Raw genomic sequence first — 22317 nt, 5'->3', positions numbered from 1 at the left:
ACCAATCTAAAATACCTATCAGTCTAAAATGATTTCAAAGCCATTTCTAAATCATTGAGACTTGATTTAGGTACATTCAGAGTGATTATTCACAATTGAAGGGAACATGAAACTGGGATGAATCTTCTAATAAGGGCCTGGCCTACCAAAAATACTCCAAGAGTGAGTGTGTGTTTTCCATTTTATCCAGTGTTAAACTCACACAGTATCCAGATTTCAGAAATTCCTTAAAGCAACAGTACGTAATTTTTACGTACTGTTGCTTAAAAATATATGTTTTTCATATATTTTTTAGCTAAATTGTGACAGTATGAGACTGGTAATCTGTGAAAAGATCGATTTCCTCCAAATCCTCCCAGTACTAATATTGCAATCTGCAGAAATGCACCACTCCCAGTTAAAAACAACCAGTCAGATCCAGGCGGATGATCTTAGCGCTGTCACTCAACCTTGTGTATGCGCTGCTCAAAGTGCAAATTACCGTTTCTGGAAAACTCTTTATGTGGTCATGTTAGCTAGCCTTAGCATTCATGCCAGCTGTGAGGAGCGTGTACATGCAGGTGATTGGTTGTTTCTGACAGAGCAGTGTATCTGTTCAGATGACATGAGGAGCTAGATTTTTTCACAGATTATCTGTTTTATATTGTACAACATATTGTCACAACATACTGATAGTTTTAACAAATATAATTAAACACATTTTTATGAAAGTTCCATAGTGCTGCTTTAAGGATAATCTCCAGCAATCACTCCATGACAACAATGATATGAATTACCTAAGACCGCACTTAAGGCCGCACAAGGAAGGTTTTGGAGTGGCCTAGTCAAAGTCTGGTTTTAATTCAGATTTAGATTCTGCTGCCTGACCATTCATGGTCAAATTAAAGCGATTTTGCAAGGAATACAGAGTCAAAATTCTTCTTTAACAATGTAAAAAGCTCATTGGCAGTTAAAGGAACCACATTTTGGCAGTTAATACCGCCAAACCAATGAGGTTTAGCCTACAAGTACTTTTTCACCTAGGGCCAGGTTGGTCCAATTCACTTAAATAACTGTAATACTGGTAAAAACCCTGTTAAGGAGAGTTCCAGCCCCCTGTTATGACTGTCCCTTTGTCAAGTCAGTCGTTTCCTTTACTTCAACAGCATCACTCTCAGTAATCTGAAGCTTTCTTCTTCAGCTGCTTCAGATGTGGACGTAAATCCTGCAGGAGGTAAAATGCAGGCCTTGTCGCACCTCAAAATGTCTGCAGTCCCTTCTTCAAACCAAAGGATACATTTTAAGTTAATGGAAAAGGTCAAGTCATAGAGAGGAGAGAGATTAGAAAGAAGGTCTATGGACTCGGATTTAACTTACGAGGCCACAGATTTTTATTGCGCAGCTGTTGCCTCACTCCCTTCTCCTTGCTCTAAATGTGAGAAAAGTCACACAAAGACCTACAGTCTTTTTTTACCAACAGGATTTAGGTAGGTTATTTGATTTTAAATCAATTATGAGAGCCAAAGAATTCAAAGTTTTAATCATAGATGTTTTAATATAAGGTATTAAATCCATGGTCACTTTTTCCTTGTGGGAAGTTATGAAAAGCCTGAGCTGTGCAACTTATGATCTCTGTTTCGAATTAAATACATTCCCTTAGAGGTCTGCATATAACAAATGATTGGAGAATTATGTAAAATAACCTAGCAGAGTGAAGTCAAACCTTGTTTCGATGCAGAAATTGAAATAAACAAGAATACAACTTCAAGGAGCCTATTTAGGATTTACAGATTATAGCGATGTTTACTCCAAACTGCAGCGCTCCCATGAATAGATTGCTAAATAGAAGCCTGTATTTTATCCAGGCTCTCTTCAGAGCCAGATATGAATCCAGCCAAGTCTTTGCCCACATCCTTATGCAGGAAACTGAAGTTGCGCTGACACTCAGCGTTCAGAGCACATCGGTGGGAAAGACACATTCGCGAAGCCAGCACGGAGTAGCCAAGAGTGCAAAACGTTGGCCAGTTAAAACGCTGAGTTCAGACACCATAATGATCCCATCCCATTTAACAGTGCAACATGTGGGATTCATGTGTGAGGGGATTTAAATATTGGTTCAACGCATCCGTTTTTCCCCACTCACATTTCCAGTTGGTTTACATAAAATCAATAAAAACAACTGTGTCTGCTTGAAAATGTTCTTATTGGCTTTCCTGCTCTTTCAAATGTAAAGCTTTTATTAGAGGTCTGACTGGAAGTAGTGACTTGAATATGGCATGGTTGTTGGTGCAATACCCCCTGGCCTGAGTATTTCAGAAAGTGGTTACCACTACTACTCTGGTTAGCAAATAATGATCAGAAAAAGAATACACTTCAAGTTACTGGCAATTGCGTGGGTGGAAACGGCTTATTGATGTCAGAGAATTGGCAAATTGGTTGGAGAAAATAAAAAGCAGCAGTTACAACCAAGTTAGGTAGAATACCATCCCTGAACATACAACTCTTTAAAACCTTAAGCAGATGGATTAGAGCAGCAGAAACCACACCAGGCAGCACTCCTGCCAGCTGAAAACAGGAAACCGAGACTGCAGTTCACACAGGCAAACCAACACTGGGTGGCATCAGACTGGAAAAACATTGTCTGGTCCAATGAGTCTTCAGTTCAGCAGTGATTTTCAGATAAAGCCAGAATTTGAAAATAAATCAATAAAATAATGAGAACGTAGATCCATCCTGCCTTTCATTGATGTTTTAGGCTGTTGTGATGCTGTTGGGGAGTATTTACGTATGATAGAATATTGACTAATTTCACTGAGCTATGATGAAGAACCTAATGAAACGACCAGTGAGTGTATTTCGAAGACATGAAAAAACATTGACTTAAACACATACACTGCAGCAGCATAGTCCAGCTTTCTCTATCAACTTCTCTATCCTTGAGCTGTCGTCGCTGGTTTTCTAGGAGTTTGTGTTGTGATTGGGTAGGTGTCCCTGCTGGCAGTCCATGCTTCACACCTTTCACTTCTTTTAGTAGCTAAGAGCCATCATCTGCTAAATGAATTCCCTATGCCCCAGTCTGGTGCAACAACTTCTCAAAACACCACAGTTTAACTGGTCGGCAGTGTCCTCCATTACAACAGCCTTCTCTCTCAAAGGGGAACCATGAAGCAGACAACCAGAGTCAAGGTCAGGAGGCTGAGGAGTGGTGTATTTATGTGCATGGAGGTTCTTATGGTTGTAAACTGAAAGAAACCAAACTATTTGGGGAAGGTAAATGACTTTAAATGACAGCAGAGATCTTTTTATAGATCTTTGTGCTCAGATGAGCCCCCAGCTCAGCATCTCCCACCTTTTCTTGCTCTGCCTCTGAACCATATCAGAAAATTAATTGGCAAACCATGGGTGTTGGGTTCCGGACCGCGGCGCAGGTGGCTAATGGGATTGCCAGATCTGGAGCAAATGATTGATGACAGCAGGGTTCTTAGATGAGCAGAATTTTGCTCTCCTTCCTTTTTTTTCCATTGGACCTGGAACTTAGACAAAGTTCTGGTAATGCAATGAGAGACAAGGTCAAGAAGACACAGTTTTTAAAGAAGCACTCACTCACAGCACAAAAAAAGATAAGAGTAAGTCATGAACTTAGGCTAACAATGCTGAGTCTGTCTAAAGTTTTTGGCTAAAAGTTTTCAAAAGAGTCGGAACGGAAGAATGTTTCATTTGATTTTGTGAGAGACAAGTTTTATCTTTTATCCAATGCAGCCAAACTGTTATAACATTAAGTAAATGCTAAAAATCTGCTCCACTTGCACGTAACTTTTTATTGTCTCACTGCGCAGGGTTCCAGCAGCGAGACGCCAGCAGGACTTTTACAGACTGCTGCTATGAAGCTGCTTGTGCAACTTTTGACCTGTAATATCGATTAGACTTTATTAATGCTCTGTCAAATTTTACAAGTGTTCAGCAGTTAGTACGCAGCTTTGATAAATATTTTTTATTTAAACTTTTTCAGATTCTAATTGGAAACTTCAATGTTTTTTTCCCCATTTTATACAATTACAGTTGTAAAATGGAAGAAAAAAAAGGTTCTTGCACAAATAAATAAAGCAGTCAGCCTCCCATATAGCACCTTTAGTTGCAATCATAGCTGTAAGTCTTTTGGGTTGTTTCTTCACTAGATTTGTAAGTAAGGAGACAGAATTTTGACCTTCTTCCTTTGCAAAGTAACCCAAGCTCATAGAGACTGGATATAAAATGTCCATAAGTAAAACAATTCAAGCTGTAAAACTCTATTACGTTAAAAATGATCCATTAAAATTTAACAAATGGATTTTGGCTGAGCCATTCAAACATGCTTGCAGTTCTGGCTGCATGAATATGAACCTCTGGCCCTCTACAAAGTCCTTTTGCACCCTTGGTCACCCTGTATTTAACTCAATCTATCTTCTAATTGTCTCTGACCAGCTTTCCTGTCCCTGCTAAAATTTTTCCACAAAACATAGCGCATTGCATTTAGGGCAAAACGTAGCTTTTAATTTTCTCATCTGACCTTCTGACATGTCTGCCTACATGTCCTGTGGCAAACTGCAGACAGCACTTTTTATGGCTTTCTTGCAGCATTTTTTCTTCTTCTGATTCGTCCATAAAGGCCTGACATGTACCGTTTGCAAGAAACAGTTATAATGTTGAGAAATGCTTCCACCGGAGTTGTAGATCTCTGCAGCTCCTCCAGAGTTACATGGGCTTTTTGGTTTCTTCTCTGATTAAGGCCAGGTCCTTGCTTGGCCTGTCAGTTCAAATAGACGACCGTGTGGCAGTAGGTTTGCATTTTGTCATATTAAGTTTTTAGATGATTGATTGAAATGATCAAAAGCTTTGCATATTTTTTTATAACCTTACTGAGCTTTAAAATTCTCCATAACTTTATCCCTGACCCGTCTTTGTCATGAAGCTGATTATTTCTCTCTAACCCTCCTGGAGGAAGTAGGTTTTTCTGGGTTTTATTTAGGGGCATCACAGTGTCACTTTCCTTCCATTTCATAATAATTTGATACTTTGCTTTGGTCCTTTACATAAAATTCAAATAAACTGTATAGAGGGTTGAGGTTGGGAACTCACCAAGAACAGTTTAACGTATAGCAGTTTCTAGGTTGTGTTGGGAAGAATGAAAATAAATTATGAAAATTTTTTTTTTCCTCACTTTGGAATAGAGAATAGTTTCTCTATTGCGTTTATATAATAAATATAAACAATATGTCTTGTATCGATACATCTGTCAAGCATTGATTTAATGGTTGAAATATGGATAAATTGGACAGATAAATGGAACAGAATTAAAAAAATGTCAAGATTTATTACTGAGTCAATGTGTGAATATTTTTTTTAATTAATGCAACATAAAAAACTCTGATTGGACGACTTTAATTTCAGGAGAAGATCTAACAGATGCATATTTGCTCATCCAGCTTTGTAAGTAATGGGGAAGATTAAATATGAAAATACATGAAATGTAGAAAACCTGGCAATACTACTAAAACGGCTATTTAAAATCCAGATTATGTGAGCATTGTCCAGCAAGCCAATAAATATGTCAATATAAAACAACCCAATGCAACACCTCTCTTTATAAGCCACCCCATTGTTCAGACAGGATCAGACAGCGTTACACGGACATCAGGCAGAGCTGAAGGAGTCTCTTTTATTTTTACTGTAACTGGAGCCTTTGGTTCTTCTCAGTGAATAGCAGTGAGCGTTTTGAAGTCGCATTAGCTTTTCTGGCAGAAGATACAAAAGAGAGACAGTTGTCTGATCTTTCATTGTCCCAACACAAATATAAACGTCAAGCTCTGTCGTCAGGCCCATTCACATGTCATATCGCATTCGGTCCTCTTCTCCTGTTCCAAAGCCTCTTACCACGGCCACCATGTATACCATGGAGCCTGTGTCTTTCTGAAGCAATATGGGACCAGGTAGTTGATTTTGTACAGAAAAACTACAAATTAATACAAAATGAACAAGGCTTATAGCACAAAATCTAATTTTATATGTTTTTGTTTGTCCTGTAAATATTTTTGTGATTTTTTTGTAAATCTGTGTTTTCTAATAAATAATTACTCTGGTGGAGGGTGGACATCCTATCAACTGCTAATTCTGAAATAGCAAAGCTATTTTTTTATTATGCACTTTTGCTAGTTTGGAAAATGTTTAGTATGCTTAGCTTTCCCGGAATATATTTTTACAGATAAAATTTACATGGCTGTTTTGAAAGCTTTCAGTTGGATAAAGTTTGACATCAGGGTTGAAGTTTTGGTTACAACTGTTTTCTTCAAGTAGTTAGATGTTAATATTCATGCTCTTATTTTGAATTTCGTGAAAACTGTTTACGCAGCAGATAAATGTTTCCTCTCTACACGTTCTCTTTCTTTCCCCCAATAACTTTATTCCAAAGAAGAAACATACAGGAAAATAATAAAACACGGACGGTAAAGAACAACAAGAAATATAAATGCAATATATATTTCTTATAGATATACATGAAACATGTAAATTATGCTAAAATTAAAGTGGTGCTCAAGGATTGTAGTCTTTCAAAGGAGAACATGATTTTAATTGAAGTTAGCTCTTTAGCATTAGCTTCTGTTAAACAGTGTGCTGGTGTAATGTTTTAGTGTTAGCAGACCTAATGTTTTAGGGTTAGCACAGCTAACATTTAAGTTAGGGGTCCCCAAACACATCAGGAACATTTTAATAATGTTATTTTTCCCGTGTTACTGTTAAGAGAAACTTATAGTGACCTAAATACTTTTGGACAATAGGGAGAACTTGGAGTGCATAGAACTGCCTATTGATCTGCTTAAGAACTGCATGGTAAAAATTATTAGCAATTTTTGAAAGCATAATTTAAAAAGTATTACCTTAATATGGGGGGTTTGCCTAAACTCCAGTCCTGCCAAGCTTTTAAGGATTACACAAATTACTTTTCTTTTCTTTTTTTTAATAGAAGAACCTCAACAGCCTCATGTTTTTAATCCCAAATCTTGTTTGGATCTTCTTTCTGATGGTCAGTTTGATTAAAGCCCTTTAACCTTTGCCCTAGTTTTGGTTTCATTATCCGCATTTGTGATACGTTTCTAAAAATCGAAATCACAAGCTCTCTCCTTACCGACTGTCTCTGGGAAAAACGACGCAGAGAAAGGTTTCATTCATCCTTGACAAGTCTGGAGTTTGATCTGGAGACAAGGAAAGTGAAAAGTCTGGTTTTGCTGGCAGACAGTCTCTTTGATCCTCACCGGTCAGAGCGCTCTGCTTTCCTGTTCCTTCAGGATGACACGTTAAAGGGAAGTGTATAAAAATGGGGCTAATGTACTGGCTTAGCGAGTTTGAAACCTAAAAAACAAAATTCGGTGTTGAAAATGTAATGAAAAATAGTTGAATGTAGACACTGTAAATTAAAGGAAAATAAACTTGACCAATGTGCTTCTATTTCTCCTCTTAGGGTCCCAATGCTCTAGTGACTTACACCATCATCAGTGGGGCCGACGACAGCTTTCGCATTGACCCCGAATCTGGTGACCTGATCGCCACCAAGAAGCTGGACAGGGAAAGGCGCTCAAAATATTCCCTCCTGGTGCGAGCGGACGATGGAAAGCAGTCGTCTGACATGAGGTTGAACATCACTGTCCAAGACGTCAACGACCACACGCCCAAGTTCTCCCGTGCGACATACTCATTTGACATCCCCGAGGACATGGCGCCAGGTGAGGTCGCTTAATGGAGCATACGGTTACAAACTAAACACGCCGAAATGGACGGAGCAGGCGTTGTTTTGTCTTCTGGAAAACCTCTCAGAGCAAACTAACACAGCTCAAGGGGGACTTTTTTTTTTCTTGTGCCTTTTTTCCAAGCATTTTATGTGTTGTAGCTCTGAAATATTCAGCATTTTTCTCAAGAGGGAAATCAAAAGTTTAGTAGGTCAAATGGGGAATAACTCGGATTTGATTTACAGCCTCTGACAACCGTCTGGCAGACCTCATTCACCCCTCTTAGCACTGAATAAGAGTTGGTAATCAAAGAAAAATGTCTGTTGAAGATGGAACTGAATTATAATCCTGTTAAGCATTCAGAAAGCCTTTAATAATGATCTGTTTGTTCAGTCATAGCAGTCCAAGACAGAATTAGCAGCTGGCTCAACAATCAGTCATTCACTTATATTAAAAATAATCCTCCAGCAATAATCTTTTAAAAGAAAACAGTAAACATCGCGCCTGTGTCATCCTTCAGGCTCCATCGTGGCAGCGATCCTGGCGAGTGACTCCGACTCAGGGGTGAATGGAGAGGTCACCTACTCGCTGGAGGAAGACGATGAAGACGGGACCTTCCTCCTCAACCCAGTGACGGGCGTTTTCAACGTGACGCGTCCACTGGACTATGAGACCCAGCAGTACTACATCTTAACTGCGAAAGCCGAGGACGGCGGTGGACAGGCCAGTACGGTCCGGGTTTATTTCAACGTGCTGGATGTGAACGACAACTCCCCCATCTTCAACACCACTGTGTATAGCGCTTCTGTCTCCGAGAGCCTGCCGCCTGGATCCAGTATCATCACGGTTCTGGCCAGTGATGCTGATGATGGTATGTCATACTAAAGTAGTGAAACACCTCCAGGTCACCAGGTTTTAATTAGTAATGGAACAGCTAGTTTTTCTAAATGAATGCTTCTTATTGAAGAATGTATCTTTTCTCCTGTTTGTGAGGTAATGTTGGGAGTTAGCTGGTTAATTAACTAGATCATCTGGACTGGTAGTGACCCGAGAAAAACCTGTGTTTTAACACACTCCCTGCCTTGGCTGGTTGCTGGTTACAAACTTTCATTACAAAACATTATTTAGAAAAATAATATTGCTCAATTTGGATAATTTAATTCCTGGATGTGACAACAGCTGAATAACATCTTGCAGCAACAGTTTGGGGAAGGGGGAGCTTTACTGTTTATGGAATCTCATTAGGCAATATTTTTGTATATCACATTTTCACAACAGCGTAATTCAAAGTGCTTTACATGATTAAAACAGTAAAACAAAGGACCAAAAGGGAAAGAGATGAAAAGTTGACAGACTACAATTTATGATGTGCCAGTTATTATTAGACAACAGTAACTCTAAACAGGTGGGGTTTTAGCCTTGATTTAAAGGAATTCAGCGTTTCAGCATTTTTGCAGTTTTCTGGACGTTTGTTCCGGATTAGAGGAGGATTCAGTCTGAATGCTGCTTCTCCATGTTTGGTTATGATTTTGAGGGAGCAAAGTAGACTTGGACCAGATGACCTGAGTGGTCTGGAAGATTGACACAACAGATCCATAATGTGTTCAGGGATTTATGAACCAACATAAATCTATTCTCTCAGCAACGTTGGATGTGTTGTTAGTCCATCACAGGGCAACATAAAGACACACAGGACAAAAATCATGCTCACACTCATACCTTGCATGAGTAGGTAAATTTAGAGGGACATGTTAATCTGAGAGTCGTGTTTTTGGAAAGTGGGAGCAAGCCAGAGTAGCCAGAGAGAAGGCCTGCATGCACTAGGAGAACATGCAGAAAGAAACCAAGTGCTCCACCATGCAACCCAGAACTCATTGCCTGAGGAGATTAATTTAATGTCAGGTCGTCACATTATTGTGATGGTTGATTTCACAGAACCTCTTGACTCTAAAATAGATTAAATTATTCTGATTAAACAAACAATGTGATTTATTGGCGTGAGTTGTTTCTGCCTCTCAGGTGGGGGACTTCTGAGATTCAAAAGTGAGTGCGTTACTTGAACGGTTGGCGCTACTCTCTCCCTTGCTGTAATTGCAGCTTTATCCAAGCCTAATGTGGTTATCGTGACCTACATTCCTGGGAAATACGCTGCCTTGCTCTCTTAACCCGGAGTCTGGCTTCTTTCTCCACATAATCTGACCACGTCGTCCTTTCAGATACAGAGCTGCTGTATTTCACCGTCACAATAAAACACTGCCATTGTTAGCACTTCCCAAGCTCTGACCCCTGACCCGAAGACTTTGTCTCCCCACAGAATAGTCTAAACTCAGATGGAAGCAGGTCTCCTGATAATGGATTACTTGTGTACTGTAAATACACCTCGAGTGTGGGAAGGTGTCAAAGCTTTCCACTTCAATGCCCGTTGGGTTGAAAAACCGACGCTCAATTTAAGCTCATTTTAACCTCCACTTCCTGGGGAGCGCTGTGGATTAGGCCAGATTTCAAAGTTAGGTGATTTACTCTACAAATCCGCTCAGATGTGAACCAGTTATGCCGTTAAATAGATGTTGGGCCTACAGTGTTTTTCTTTCTGCTGAATTGCAGAAAGGCATTATCAGTTGTGGAAGTGGCTTACAGTTTGGTTTCTGTTTTGATAGCAATCTGTCATGCAGCATGAATGGATTGAAATCTTGGAGGTCAAGAGGAGAAGCCAGTTGATGCACATGTACAATTTGTGGAAATGGATGTTGATTATCCACATGATTGCTCAATGCAAAGTATTTTGTTTTTTATATCATGAACAATAGAAATATCAGAATTTGACCTTCGTTACACCAGGCTTTCTTTTGGTTATCAGGTTCTCTTTGTTTTCTTTACTCAACTCAAGGTTAAATTGTGACATAAAGGTTTATTGGAGAAGAGACTGTTTCAAATTGTGTTTTCATTAAGTTTGTTTTCACATACATGTCTTTACTGTAGGTCTAATCATTCGTAACTTTTATATGCCTCCAAACAGGGTTTGTGAAAGTTCTCAGAGTCATAAAAAGTCTCTCTGCATACATTTTTTTCTTGTTTTCCTAGATATTCAGCTTTTTTATCCTACTGAAAATGGCTCATTCAGCCAAATAAAATTTAAATATTCTTGTTAAGTTGTCCACCAGCAGCTCCATCGTCATGGAAAAGTGCATACACTACACTGTTGCCCATAAAGTTGAAATAATTTTGTTTTCTGTCGCATTCCTCTTTTTTTATTGTGGTTTAATTTTCACAGTGATATGCTTGGAAGAGATTGATCAATAAAATTCCAAGTGGATATAAACTTAATCTGTCAAAAATAAATCACATTGTCGCCATTATTTCATGAGAAGAGGTTATTCCAGCTTTATGAGCAACAGTGAATTTAAAGAGGCTTGGCAAGAAAATAAGTTTGCTAAAAACAAAGCTATAACCATTATGAAGCTGCTCCAAGTGTAAACTGTAGAAAAGTGTTAAAGTCAGGGAACCCAGGTGTAAAGCATTTTGAAATACAAGCTAGAGCTAAAACATTTGAACTGGAGTTGAACAGTGACTTACTTATTTTGTGAAATGCGTCAAATTCTGAGAACAAGAAATCAGTTTAACAAAACAAGTCTTAAAAGTAGGCTGAAAGGTCTCAAAAAGCAATAAATCACGCCCCCGTCTAAACTCAAGAACGAACTCATTGACACCTATCAGTCTGGAAAGAGTAACAACCCATTTTTACAGCTGAGACCGCAGCAAACCACTAATTACCAAAATTACTATAACAGAATATAGACAGACACATGTGACTGTCTATATTCACCAAAAACCCAGAACACCTAAATAGACCCCAAAGCATATAGCAATTCCACATTTAAAGGGCTTTGTAAAATCCAAATTCTGGATTTAGATGCTGCATCTGAAAAAGACACTTGATGTTCAGATATTCCCTAATGTGGCTGAATTAAAACGATTCTTCAAAGTCACCAAAGTCACTCCTTTGTGATGTAATAGACTCATCGCAAAGTCTAAATCACAAATGTTTAATGTTGTGGTCACCAGTGGCGACATATTAGGTTTATGGGGCAATTAATTTTTGACAAGTGGTTAGGATGGCTTGGGTTGGTATTAAATCATTTATCAATCTATGTACATCTTAGATTTAAATCCTGGTGGTGCAATAAAAGGTCTTAAAATTTCCTATGTGATCAAAAGACTATTTATTTGGTTATATTTTATTGGGGACCCTGGAATATATAGAGTATGGTCAGAATTTGACTCACATTTAAGATAAAATGTACAAAAACTTTCTCTAAACACCAAAATCTTATGTCTTTCAGGTCCAAATGCTCAGCTTCTCTACAAAATTTCATCTGGTGATCCTCATGGCCACTTTGCCATCACCAAGGAAGGTGCTCTCAAAATCAAGAGGGCACTTGACCGAGAGACCCAGTCCTTCTACAACATGGCGATCACTGTCAATGACCTTGCACCGCCTCCCACCACCCGTTTCACCAGCACCGCCCAGGTTTCAATCATCCTCCTAGACGTCAACGACTGCCCTCCCACCTTCACTTCCCAGAAGATGACTTACATTCAGGAGAACACACCGGTGGACACAGTGGTGTTCACCGCCCAGGCCACAGACGCCGACAGCGGACCCAACAGCTATGTGGAATACTCCCTCAGAGGAACTTTTAGTAACAAGTTTAGCATTGGTGTGATCGCTGGGGATGTCAGGTTGGTTGGAGAACTGGACAGAGAGGAATTTTCCAACTACACCCTCACCATTGTGGCTAAAGATAAAGGTGAGCCCCCTCTCTCCTCCACCATGGACGTGACTATGATGGTTCTGGATGTCAACGACAACACGCCAAGCTTCTCACAAAACATCTATGACATTGAGATCGAGGAGAACATCTTGACTGGCACCGATGTCATCCAGGTGTTTGCCACTGATGCTGATGATGGCACCAATGGGCAGATCCGGTTCTCCATCGCCGGAGGTAACACCAACAATGATTTCCGAATCGACTCAGTCACAGGGGTGATTTCAGTTGCCAGACAGCTTGACCGTGAGACACATTCATCCTATTCGTTGGTGGTCCAGGCTTCAGATCGTGGAAGCAGCCCCAGAGTGGATCGCACAACCGTCAACATTGTTTTATTGGATGTTAATGACTGTTCACCAGTGTTTGAGCTCTCTCCTTACGCCATCAACGTCAAGGAGAATCTTGAGAACTTACCAAAAAACATTCTGCAGGTCAGTCTTCTTCTATTTCTCAGCTTCTCATAATGTTTAGCTTTTACCTTCACAGAATGCATTCTGAAACGAGTGCTATAAATGCCAGTTCAAAGCCCTTCAACAAGCTAATGCCTTAACTAAATTTGTTGTACTACTAACCTAATAAGTGCCGGTATGTAAGTGGTATAAGTTCAGTGAAGCACTGAGCCAAGTGGTCTTACTTTGCTAAATGACAAATACCTGACTGAAATGATAAAGAAATGATATATGGCAGCAATTTGCTCTGCTCAATTAAGCCTTTATAGGATTTCAACAAAATATGAAACTGCTCTAAACTCCATGACGAGCCAATTAACATCGTAACCACCCTGATGACTAAATGAGGCATGCATAAAATATGGAGCAGGGAAAGCCTTTTTCCAGTAGCACGGCAGCTGCGCTCTCCTTTACGTGTATACATTAACAGGAAATGAGACTACAGTTATGTGGTGGGAAAGGGTCCAGACTTGGTGGCTGCGCGCAGGAGCTCACATCTGTGCTAACCTGGCTATAATGGCCATGTCAGGAAGGTATGAGACGCCATGCAGCTAAAAATTGAACTTATAAAATCTTTTTATTCAAAGAAAAATGAAAAGAAAACAATATTTGCAGCCTAAAGTAGGGGAACCCTACTTACCAACTCTCTGGTTTTCCTTTTTGTGGATTCTCTGGGAAAGTCTGATTAGACAAAATGAATAAGTAATGATCTCCCTTGCCTCAACAATTACCTCCATGGTGCCACTGCTGGTAATTACCCCCATCTGTTTTACTAGAATGATTTAGAGAGGACAGTGGTTAAACTGGACTATCCCCAGTTGGTAGGTTGGTTTTACAACATACACCATAATTATTGCCACCCTTGGTAAAGATGTGTAAAAAGCCTTAAAATAAACTGAAATGTTCTTGCAGTAACATCAGCCTTTCATTGGATTACATTTATTATGCAATGTAAGTTTTTCTAAATGCATCTTTCAATTCTATGGGATAAAAATCCAGATGTTGCCAGTAGAAAATAGAAGGGAGCTAATTTTTGATACTAAAAATGTTTGTTTGGCTTTTTAAGCACCAAACACTTGAGGTGGATTGGGTTTGAACCAATAGATAAAATGGCAAAACACACCTTCATTACTGATGCACTAGGCAAGTTTCTCTTCCAGAGCCTCTTGGAACCTTGTTAGTGTGCATAGCATCATGGATTTATTTTTAATAGCAGAAAGTTTGAATAAGAACACAAGAAAAATGGGTCACCAGAGGGTCTTTTACAAGAACAGTGATGCAAAATAAACAGGCAAATCAACAGAGAAATGGGTCACCAGACATTAAATCCCCCTCCTTCTATGGCCATCTTAGTGCCGAGCTTAAAACCCTGTAGAAAACATGTAGTGAGCTAAAAAGGAGAAAGACTTTATTCTCAGGCATTTAACGCCTCTTTACTAGTTATACTAGTAATTATACCGTATATAATATTAGATATTATGTTTATTCATGCCTTTCAAGGTCAAGGCATCTTTTTCCAGTTGGAATCAATGAGTAGTTATCAGCAATCATTGTTTTACCTACAATAAATTTCAGGCGGTGATTTCAGTTTAAAGTATGATCTCCAAACTTTAATTAGTGGAAACGCTCGTCATGTTACTCTGACTACTGCAGGTTAGAGATTGACTGCTCACAGCTATTACACACAACCCCACACCTGAAAACCAAACATTCACTTCAAATAAATCAGGTTGATTTAACTTTTTTTCATTTAGCGTCTTTCAGAATGTGTTGAAGATGACTAATCTGTCCTATTTATTCATCTATTATTGAAAGTGTGCATTTAAATTTTACATTACATTTAAAATTGAAATTTTACAGAAAAAAAAATTATTAAAATTCATTGTCTGGATTTTGAATGTGACCAATAATTATTGGAACTTCAAATTTAATGATGACAGAGTGAAATTTCTGAATGTAGCCATTTTTATTGGATTTGTAATGAAATATTCTTATTTTCAGGTTGTTGCCAGAGATGATGACCAAGGAGCCAACGGACAGTTGAGCTACATGCTCAGCGGCGGGAACGATGAGGGAGCGTTCACCCTGTCATCCAGCGGACAGCTCAGTGTTACCCAGATTCTGGATCGGGAAACTCGAGGGAAATACACCCTGCTGATTACTGCCACTGACTCAGGTACAACTGCAGCTGAACATAGCTCAGACATATCCTTAAATGTTTTAAATCAGCCACAGTATCCTGCATATTCTGCTCTGCTCTAGAGGTCTGACTTCTGCAACACTTTCTGCTTTATTTCAACATCAAATCATTTTTGGCAATCAGTTTCCAAAATGATGCTGAAGCAGGAGATTTCCATGAACACCAGTGTCAACAAACATCATTTTTATGTTCAGAGTGTGCACACTGATCTTTTTGTGTGGCATGATAACATAAACATTTTTTGGAGTTTTTAGCTTGCAAAATAGTGGGTGTCTTTTATTTTGTCTTGTTCCACAGAAGTCTTTTCAGCAGCTTCAATTGAATAGCATCCTGTGTTTATTTGGATATGGTGGTGGAGCTTGTTATAGCCAGATAAAAGGTTAACTTGTTATTGCACGGAGGCCAGTTAATGTGCAGTTAAAGGACTACGTGCGTATCCCTGTTGCAGCCAAATCACATGGTATTCCACTTAAGTATACGTTTCCCTGAGCCTCTCTGGCAGAGCTGTCATGGTCTGAGGGTGGTTCTGTTTCATTCCTGGTCCGGCCATGTGACCCTGCATAAAGCTATATATTTTTGACTATTCACAGACTTTGGTGAGATGTGAGACTGTGTCGCATGCAGTGATGCTGCTGCGTGTGGAAAAAGATGTATTATTTTATGCCTTTCTAATAGTTTATGTAATTTAAATATGATTTAAATATGAGTGTTTTTTCATATTAAACACAGCGAAAGGACCATTTTATACCATAATGAAGACATATTATCGGTGTTGCTTCATATGGTGTTTGGAGGAGTTGCCCAACTAGCCAACATACTAATTATGATTCGATCCCGTTTTGTACTCTTCGCGGGGACTCCATATTTAGAGCCCTGACAACATTTCCAAAATATTTTGACAGGATGCTGAAGCACAATGTTGAGGCAAAAAGAGGGATTTGGGGGTAGAATATCAAAATATCAAAAAGCCCATAATCACAGTGCAGGCTGAATCACCCAGCAGCATTTTCTCACATATTTGAGGCCTGGGTGCAGACGGCCGGGGGAAATGGTTCTCCCAGGCGCTATCTGGCAGGAAATTTCCAAGGTGGACAAAGCAGACATGTCTCCAAGTTCTCTGTCTTCCGTGACCCACTCTGAACCGCAGACATTCGTGTTGAAGTCTCTGGTTGTCCCCGTGTGTTTGAGAAGACTGGCAGCCTTTGTCAGGGAGTGGCTTTGGTTTCTACAAAATGTATTTTGTAAGAAAAAAAGGCTTTTGCTGTCTGTCAGGAAGATGAAGTGCTGTCATGTATGGTGCTGTCTGAAAGCAGAGGCTGAGCTGGAACCACAGCACACAACAAACACTTCAGCTTGACATAAAGAGATAAACGACTCCAACTGCAACTGTGTCTGAATTTTAAATAAATCTTCATCTTTTTTAATGACTTTGTCCCTTCACTTTTGGGCTTCAGTGAATTCTCCTCTGAGGCAACCTCCTTTGAAGGTAATCTCATTAATGCAGCTTGAAACAGAGTTTTAGCTCCATCTATCTTCAGCAGCAGCTCAGTTGTCATGAAATTAGTGAATAAAGTTCTTCAACAGTCAGAAAAAGTTAGTAAAGTATTAGAATTTATTTATTTTCCAGGTGTGAATCAGTCAGGGAAAAATGTTATTCCCTGTCCCAAAGCCAATTATGATAAGTGTCTGAATTTTTTTAGTACAAGTCACTCCAGTCGCTGAGACTTTTTCTGCAAGTTTTTGATTAAAGGTGTCAAGAAAAGTTTCCTTCAGTGTGTCCACCTCTATCTGTCATTTTTTGTCCATTTGTCCGTCTACGTCCATCAATGTTGTTTGTCTTTCTGTCCAGAATGTCATCCATCCATCCGTACATCCATACATCTTTACAGTCAGTTTTTACTGACTGTAAAATTCTGTATTTAAGACATTTACTGCAGTACATTATTAATACAAAGAATATAGTGAAATATTGGCTGAGAAATTCAAGAATCTGCAGACACATTAACCACTGTGCATGAAGAACTGGGTCATATAGTAGCCACTGTTTTGCAAAAGCACCATAACTTTATCAAAACTGGTCAGGTCCCCTCAAACTGACCAGTTCCATCTCATTAAGTTACTTTTATTGCTCCATCATCTTCGTTTAGAGAAATTTGTTTTGCTGCATTTATGAGTTTAGTGCATCTGCAGAAACACAGAGACACTTGAGAGCTTGCGTTGTCCCTGACTGATCTTGCAGCTCAGCCAACATCTGGGATCAGCTGCAGGCAAATCAGATTTTTTAAGCCACTGCTGAGTAATGCACAACTTTGGAGGAATGTGAAGCAATGAGCTCTCCAACAGTGAATTGCTTTTCTCAAACAGTCTTGCTGTAATGGCTTTAACTAAACATCTGCCATTATAGAAAACATATTTTTACACAAATGGAGGTTTCTCAGTTAACACGATTATGCTGTTACACATTGCCCACTGTTTTTTGTTTAAATGTTAAGTGTATGCTTTATAGCCTGAATTAGACCCTATTGCTAACGACAACAGGGTATCAAGTTACCAATGTAAGAGTTGCTGCAAATGGTCATATTTTTGACTATGAATTGATTTCATATGGACATTGTTAAAAAGTGCTTAAAATCCAGGCAACGTCAATGATGTTTAGATGTTTTGGGTCATGTAAGCATTCCTTACATGTATTTGTCTCTTTAGTGTAAAGGTTTATCTGAACTGAAGCACTTTGGGTCATCTATCTTAGATCCTGACATCTCTAATCATGATGGAAGGTTTTGGTGTTTCCATCGATTCGTTCCCATCATTTTCAGGTTGTTTTGTAACAGATTCAAAGGTCTCAGGATCATGATGAATGATTGTCTGTTGTAAATGTTTCTGCTTGGGCTTGAATCCGTCATAAATATCTCTGAGTGTTGTGTGCTTTTTTAATTTCTAATGTACATCAATGCAGTTTAGTGCAATCATGGTGAAAAGAAAGTACACCCTCTTGATGAAAATGATGAAAAAACCTTTGGATGTTGCTCAGGTCGTCTCACATTTGACTTCAAAATACTTTGGTCTGCAGAAAATGTTCATAGTTTACTCAGTCATTTCAAGGTTCCCAGTTGAGGTTTCCTAATATTTTCCACTTTTAAAATTCTTTCAGTTCAAATGTTTGGAAAAAACCTTTCAAGACTGATTGGAAGCAACGGTTACATCTCTAAGGTCACTGATAATTACTTCGCCTGCATACTCTGGAGCAAGCTTGTTAATAAAATAATTATAATACATCATAATTATATAAATATATTTTTAGTATTCACCAGTGAGCATGCAAGTCCACAATAGGGTCATAATAATAATAGCAAACTATAACTATAATAAAAAATGAACAAAGAAAAATAAAGGATAACAAAACAAAGAAAACATTTAAAACTTGTACTTGTAACTGTTTTTCCAGAAACTGATTAGTGAATACATTTTTATTTTCAATAAACAGTGACATGGTGGAAACTGCTTTGATCCATTTTGACATGCATGACATTTAACTGCATTTATTCAAGAGAAAACTCAAAGAATCCATTGTTTTCCACATCCTTCCAGCACATCTGTCTGCAGCTCCTCCATGTTCGTCCACGGCCTTTTGATGGGACGTTTTAGAAGCCTAAGAGACCGCTTAGGAGATAAAGAATTTTAATTACCTTCTCTGTTTAAAAACAAGATCTTTTGTTTTCTTTATGGGCTGCCATGAATCTGCAACCTACAAACTTTCCAAGCTTGATTAAATGACCAGAAATCTGTCATTCTCCAGGCTGAAATCAAGTTTGAACACACACGTAGCAAACAGAAATAAAACAAACGAAGAACTAACACTGATAGCGTAAAGTCATCCAACATTCACAATGATAAATCATTAATGGAGTCCATTTCTGCAGGTTTCAGGCAGTCTGCAGCCTAGTGGCAACACAAAGAGTAAGCCAAAAAAAATATCAGGTTCCTGAAATGAACTTTAACAGAGCAGTAACATTCTGGATCAGCTCTTAAACAGCTTTGCTGTAACAATGTGGCCTCGGAGGGCTTTTTCCTATCGTCTGTTTTCTCTTTTCCAGCCTTTAACAATTGCTGGATTGGAATGTTTTTGAAAATAGCTTTGCAAGCACTAGTGGTGTTGGTGGTGGGGTATTAAAAAAGTGGTGTAGCTTGGATGATTAGTGCTTCAGCCTGGCAAAATTTATGCAGTAATGATGTTTATTAGCTCTAGTTTCTTTAGGGAAGTTTCTAAGAAAATAACTTGCTTTCTTTTTGAGTGCATGAGTTTAAACATGCATGACTTTAAACAGTGTCCCATGGTCTCAATCCATCTTTATGTGGTCCACGTATGAACATTATAGTCGTGTTATGAGCGACCTACGCTGCCAGTGTGAGTTTTCCACGTCTCATGCTGGTTATGACCTGCTGGTTTGGGTCCACAGGGAACAATGCTGCATTTTTTGGGATTGTCGAATATTCAACAACACAGCAAATAAAAGCTGCAAAGCAATAAAACGACAAAAGTTCCCACCAGGCCCTAAAATATGACAAAAAAAAAGGCTGTTTTTCTGCATGTGTGCAAACCACGGAAACCCTTTTAGTTGCATATGTGGAAGAAATTATGCAAAAGAATTCAGACACAACACTCTATAAATAACTACTAGGCTGTACAGTAAAGCTTTATTCTGGCTTCACAGTGAGTTTATTTGATTGATGCCTCTAAAATTGTCAAACAATGTCTTACAAAAGTGTTCATACACCTTCAACCACAGATTTCAAAGCATTTAATTGGGATTTTATGTGATAGACTCACATAGAGCTGCATATAATAATGAAGTGGAAAGTTAGGGTATTTTCACACCTGATAATCCAATAGACCTGATGCGATTAGGGACCAAAATTTCAACATCTTCTACATTTTCAGTTGTTTACTCCTCACCTGTGGTGGCGCTGCACAAGAACCACTGAAGGAAAGGACACAAAAACCTCTGAAAAACACACTAAGCTCATCTTCCTTCTTCATGAAATGTTGTGTGATAGAGAAAAGACCACAAGTAATTTCTCTTGCAAGTGATAGACTTATGAGTTTGTTTTGATTGTTTTTACCCAGAATGCCCTGTGCTGTAGTCCACTTCCTGTTTTTGGAGCAGTCTCCGGTCTGCTCGGCGTTCACATGTGCATACAAACCAAACCAAAGTTCACTTCAACCAAACTGAAACCTGGTTTTTATTGATGAACCAGTTTGCTTTTTGGTCTGCATCAAAGTTTGTTTGCGCTTTCACACCTCCCCAAAAAAACTAGGCAAACAAACTAGAGTTTGATTAAAGTGGAATGAACAGGACTGGTGTGAATGCATCCTTAGTTGGCTAAATACACATTCAAACTTTTAAGATTTTCACAATTTTGCACTGCTTTGTGCTGTGATCAGTCACATTAAATCGTAATAAAATAAAATATTTTTTTTGTATGCAACATGACAAATTGTGAAAAAGTTCAGCAAGCAGTATTAATGTAAATATTCAGCTCTTTTGTGCTAGTGCGAAGCTTTGGAAACTCTTCTGAGATATCCCTTTCACTGTTTTGCTTGTTAACTGTGAGAAAACCTCTGTTTACTCTGTTATGTTTGGCAAACTGTGCAGTGGGACAGCTCGCACCCTGCACTCAGCTCCACGAGGCCTTTCATGGCTCTTCATGAGGGCTGCATTAAAAAGAGCTTTGTCGCAAAGCAACAGGTTCTCAGAGGCAAAAAAATGTCAATTTTGCCTCGTTGGCACCCGATTCTCTCCCTTCCTCCAAGTAATGATGTGTTTTATTTACGTCGTCCCTTCAGAGCACAATCTAGCCGTAGTCCATAAAGCGTAATTAACCGTTTAGCCTTAAGCTTCAGGCTACAGATGGGCTGTCTCATAAATTCCCACATTCATCCGTCTTCCCTCAGTCAACCTGTCCTGCACTTCCAGGTTTAATGAATTCGGCTTGTTTGGACACCACAGCTTTACCCTTCCTGTGTGAAGCTTAGCGTATTTCTATTTTTGATCAAGCATCAGTCACTCATTTATTAAAGGAGGAGATTATCTCTTGTGCCAGCACAGACACTCAAACGTACTTCTCAACACAGCTTAGACTAAGAGACTCAGGGTAACTGGAGGTCTTTCCCAGGAGGTGGGTGCTGCTGCTGTTTGCTGCAGATCGACCCCCTGCGGAGCTCTCACAGCGCCATCCACAATCAAGGCAGCTACAGCGATCAGAAAACAAAGAGCTTAGTTGTTATTAACACATGTCTCTGTACCCCCTCCGGCTCTGGAAGTATGGACGCATCACCTTGTTGGAGGTTAATGTGATTTGTCCGGTGGTAATGTACACTGATAAGGTGCTTAGACCCTGCCATATGTTTATGCTAGACAATGGTTTCTGGGTTGAGAGGCTTACAGAGGAAACTGTCTGTGGATCATTTCAGTGGAAGAGGAGGTAACAGATGGTCAGCTGCTCTCCTTTGGTCTCGGTTTGTTATTCTGGAAGTTGAGGTTATTCTTGGTTCTGCCATTTTCTTCACCGCAGAAGAGATCATAGATCTATGCTGCTGCAGTGAAATATTAGCAAACAAGTTTTCCCAGATTGAATTAAGTTGTTGCTACATGGACAGTGTAAGAAATGTCCTGCTTGTAATTGTTTTTCTAAATTGAATTAAAGCAGGGAGGGACTCTTACGTTGTTTAAGAGCTTTGAGGTCTCTGATGGATCAGGTCGCCTTGCATGATTGGAGATTTTCTGACGCCAGCATCTATTCACCTTATCCCTCTGTGTAATGGTAGCTCATAGGATCAAACGTTTATCTGAGTACGATCAGTCAGATATCTTTCTCAGGAGAAAAGTCACGGACACAGAGTTATCGCAGCAATTTAGCATTCATACCACATCAGATCTGTGGAAATTTAACAACACAACCTGGTTAAAGGGCTGATTGAACCACTTTAAGAAACAACAGTTGCTTGAAGTAGCAGTTTCCTTATAGAGTGGACACCTGGTATTCATGAGGCTTAGGTGTGGCTGAAATCCATGAGTACTTGAGACTCTGTCTTAAAACAT

The 22317-nt window shown here is 39.2% G+C and overlaps 1 protein-coding gene across 2 annotated transcripts in view; it reads left to right on the top strand.

Annotated features, from left to right (window-relative positions):
- The window catches only part of fat4 (FAT atypical cadherin 4), a 134572-nt gene that overhangs the window by 63102 nt on the left and 49153 nt on the right, over positions 1–22317 (top strand). For both annotated transcript variants that reach the window (XM_008421151.3, XM_008421150.3), the window contains exons 3-6: positions 7472–7733; positions 8257–8607; positions 12077–12999; positions 15019–15193. In XM_008421151.3, the coding sequence (XP_008419373.2) occupies positions 7472–7733; positions 8257–8607; positions 12077–12999; positions 15019–15193 (1711 nt within the window). The remainder of the gene's footprint in view (positions 1–7471; positions 7734–8256; positions 8608–12076; positions 13000–15018; positions 15194–22317) is intronic.

Source organism: Poecilia reticulata, chromosome 10 (assembly GCF_904066995.2).
Source record: "Poecilia reticulata chromosome 10, P_reticulata-male-v2, whole genome shotgun sequence".
NCBI classification, from domain to species: domain Eukaryota; kingdom Metazoa; phylum Chordata; class Actinopteri; order Cyprinodontiformes; family Poeciliidae; genus Poecilia; species Poecilia reticulata.
The sequence above is the reverse complement of the archived record's forward strand: the minus strand, read 5'-3'. Positions and strand labels throughout refer to the sequence as shown.